This window comes from Crocuta crocuta, unplaced genomic scaffold, assembly GCF_008692635.1.
Source record: "Crocuta crocuta isolate KB4526 unplaced genomic scaffold, BGI_CrCroc_1.0 scaffold737, whole genome shotgun sequence".
NCBI lineage: Eukaryota > Metazoa > Chordata > Mammalia > Carnivora > Hyaenidae > Crocuta > Crocuta crocuta.
Genome location: NW_027527804.1, coordinates 1,245,189 through 1,245,755, shown reverse-complemented (window position 1 = coordinate 1,245,755; position 567 = coordinate 1,245,189). Strand labels below are relative to the sequence as shown.

Genomic DNA, 567 nt, shown 5'->3' with positions numbered 1-567 from the left:
ACTGATACACTTCTCTCTTGACGGTTCTCCTCTGTCTTCAGCCAGCGTTGGCCCCGCCCCCTGGAGCAAAGAAGTCCTCTTATTGGGCCATTTAGATCTTTTTAGCTTGTCCCACATCCTTGGGGAAATGGTTACAGTAGCCAATTAACGAAAGCTGAGTGATTTTTCTTCCTGATGAAGTAGAGAAATACCAAACAAGCGAATACAGGAGACGGTTGGGAAGTACTGACGGAACTGAAGGGAACTGTACTTAAGGTTAGAACATCGGGGTGCTTTTAACAACGGACCGACCTACTTCCGGGAGAGAATGGGCGGGTAGATAATCGGCGTTTGGCGGGTTTAGCGGTCTCCCTAAATATTTGATCCTCCCGCAGCCGAGGGAGACGGACACGTGAGGACGTAGTGACGCCGCCACTGCAGGAACACACTGCTTCGAGCTCCCTGATGGCCGCGACTGTGGTGAGTGCCCGGACCGCGGCAGGGTGCCGGGGCGCCGCGGCTTGGATGGCTGAGGGGAGGGCCGCTGGGCCGGGCTGGCTGGTGGTCACGTGGTCCAGTGGCGAATCA

At 55.9% G+C, this 567-nt stretch overlaps 1 protein-coding gene across 2 annotated transcripts in view; it reads left to right on the top strand.

The window, feature by feature from the left end:
* Positions 1-567, top strand: part of NXT2 (nuclear transport factor 2 like export factor 2) — a 5,217-nt gene that overhangs the window by 985 nt on the left and 3,665 nt on the right. Inside the window, exons 1-2 of one of the 2 annotated variants that reach the window (XM_077773682.1) lie at positions 126-255; positions 375-459. In XM_077773682.1, coding sequence (XP_077629808.1) covers positions 445-459 — 15 coding nt within the window. In that variant the 5' untranslated portion in view covers positions 126-255; positions 375-444. Of the gene's footprint in view, positions 1-125; positions 256-374; positions 460-567 lie in introns of those variants that run through there. The other variant, XM_077773673.1, reaches the window with a different exon arrangement.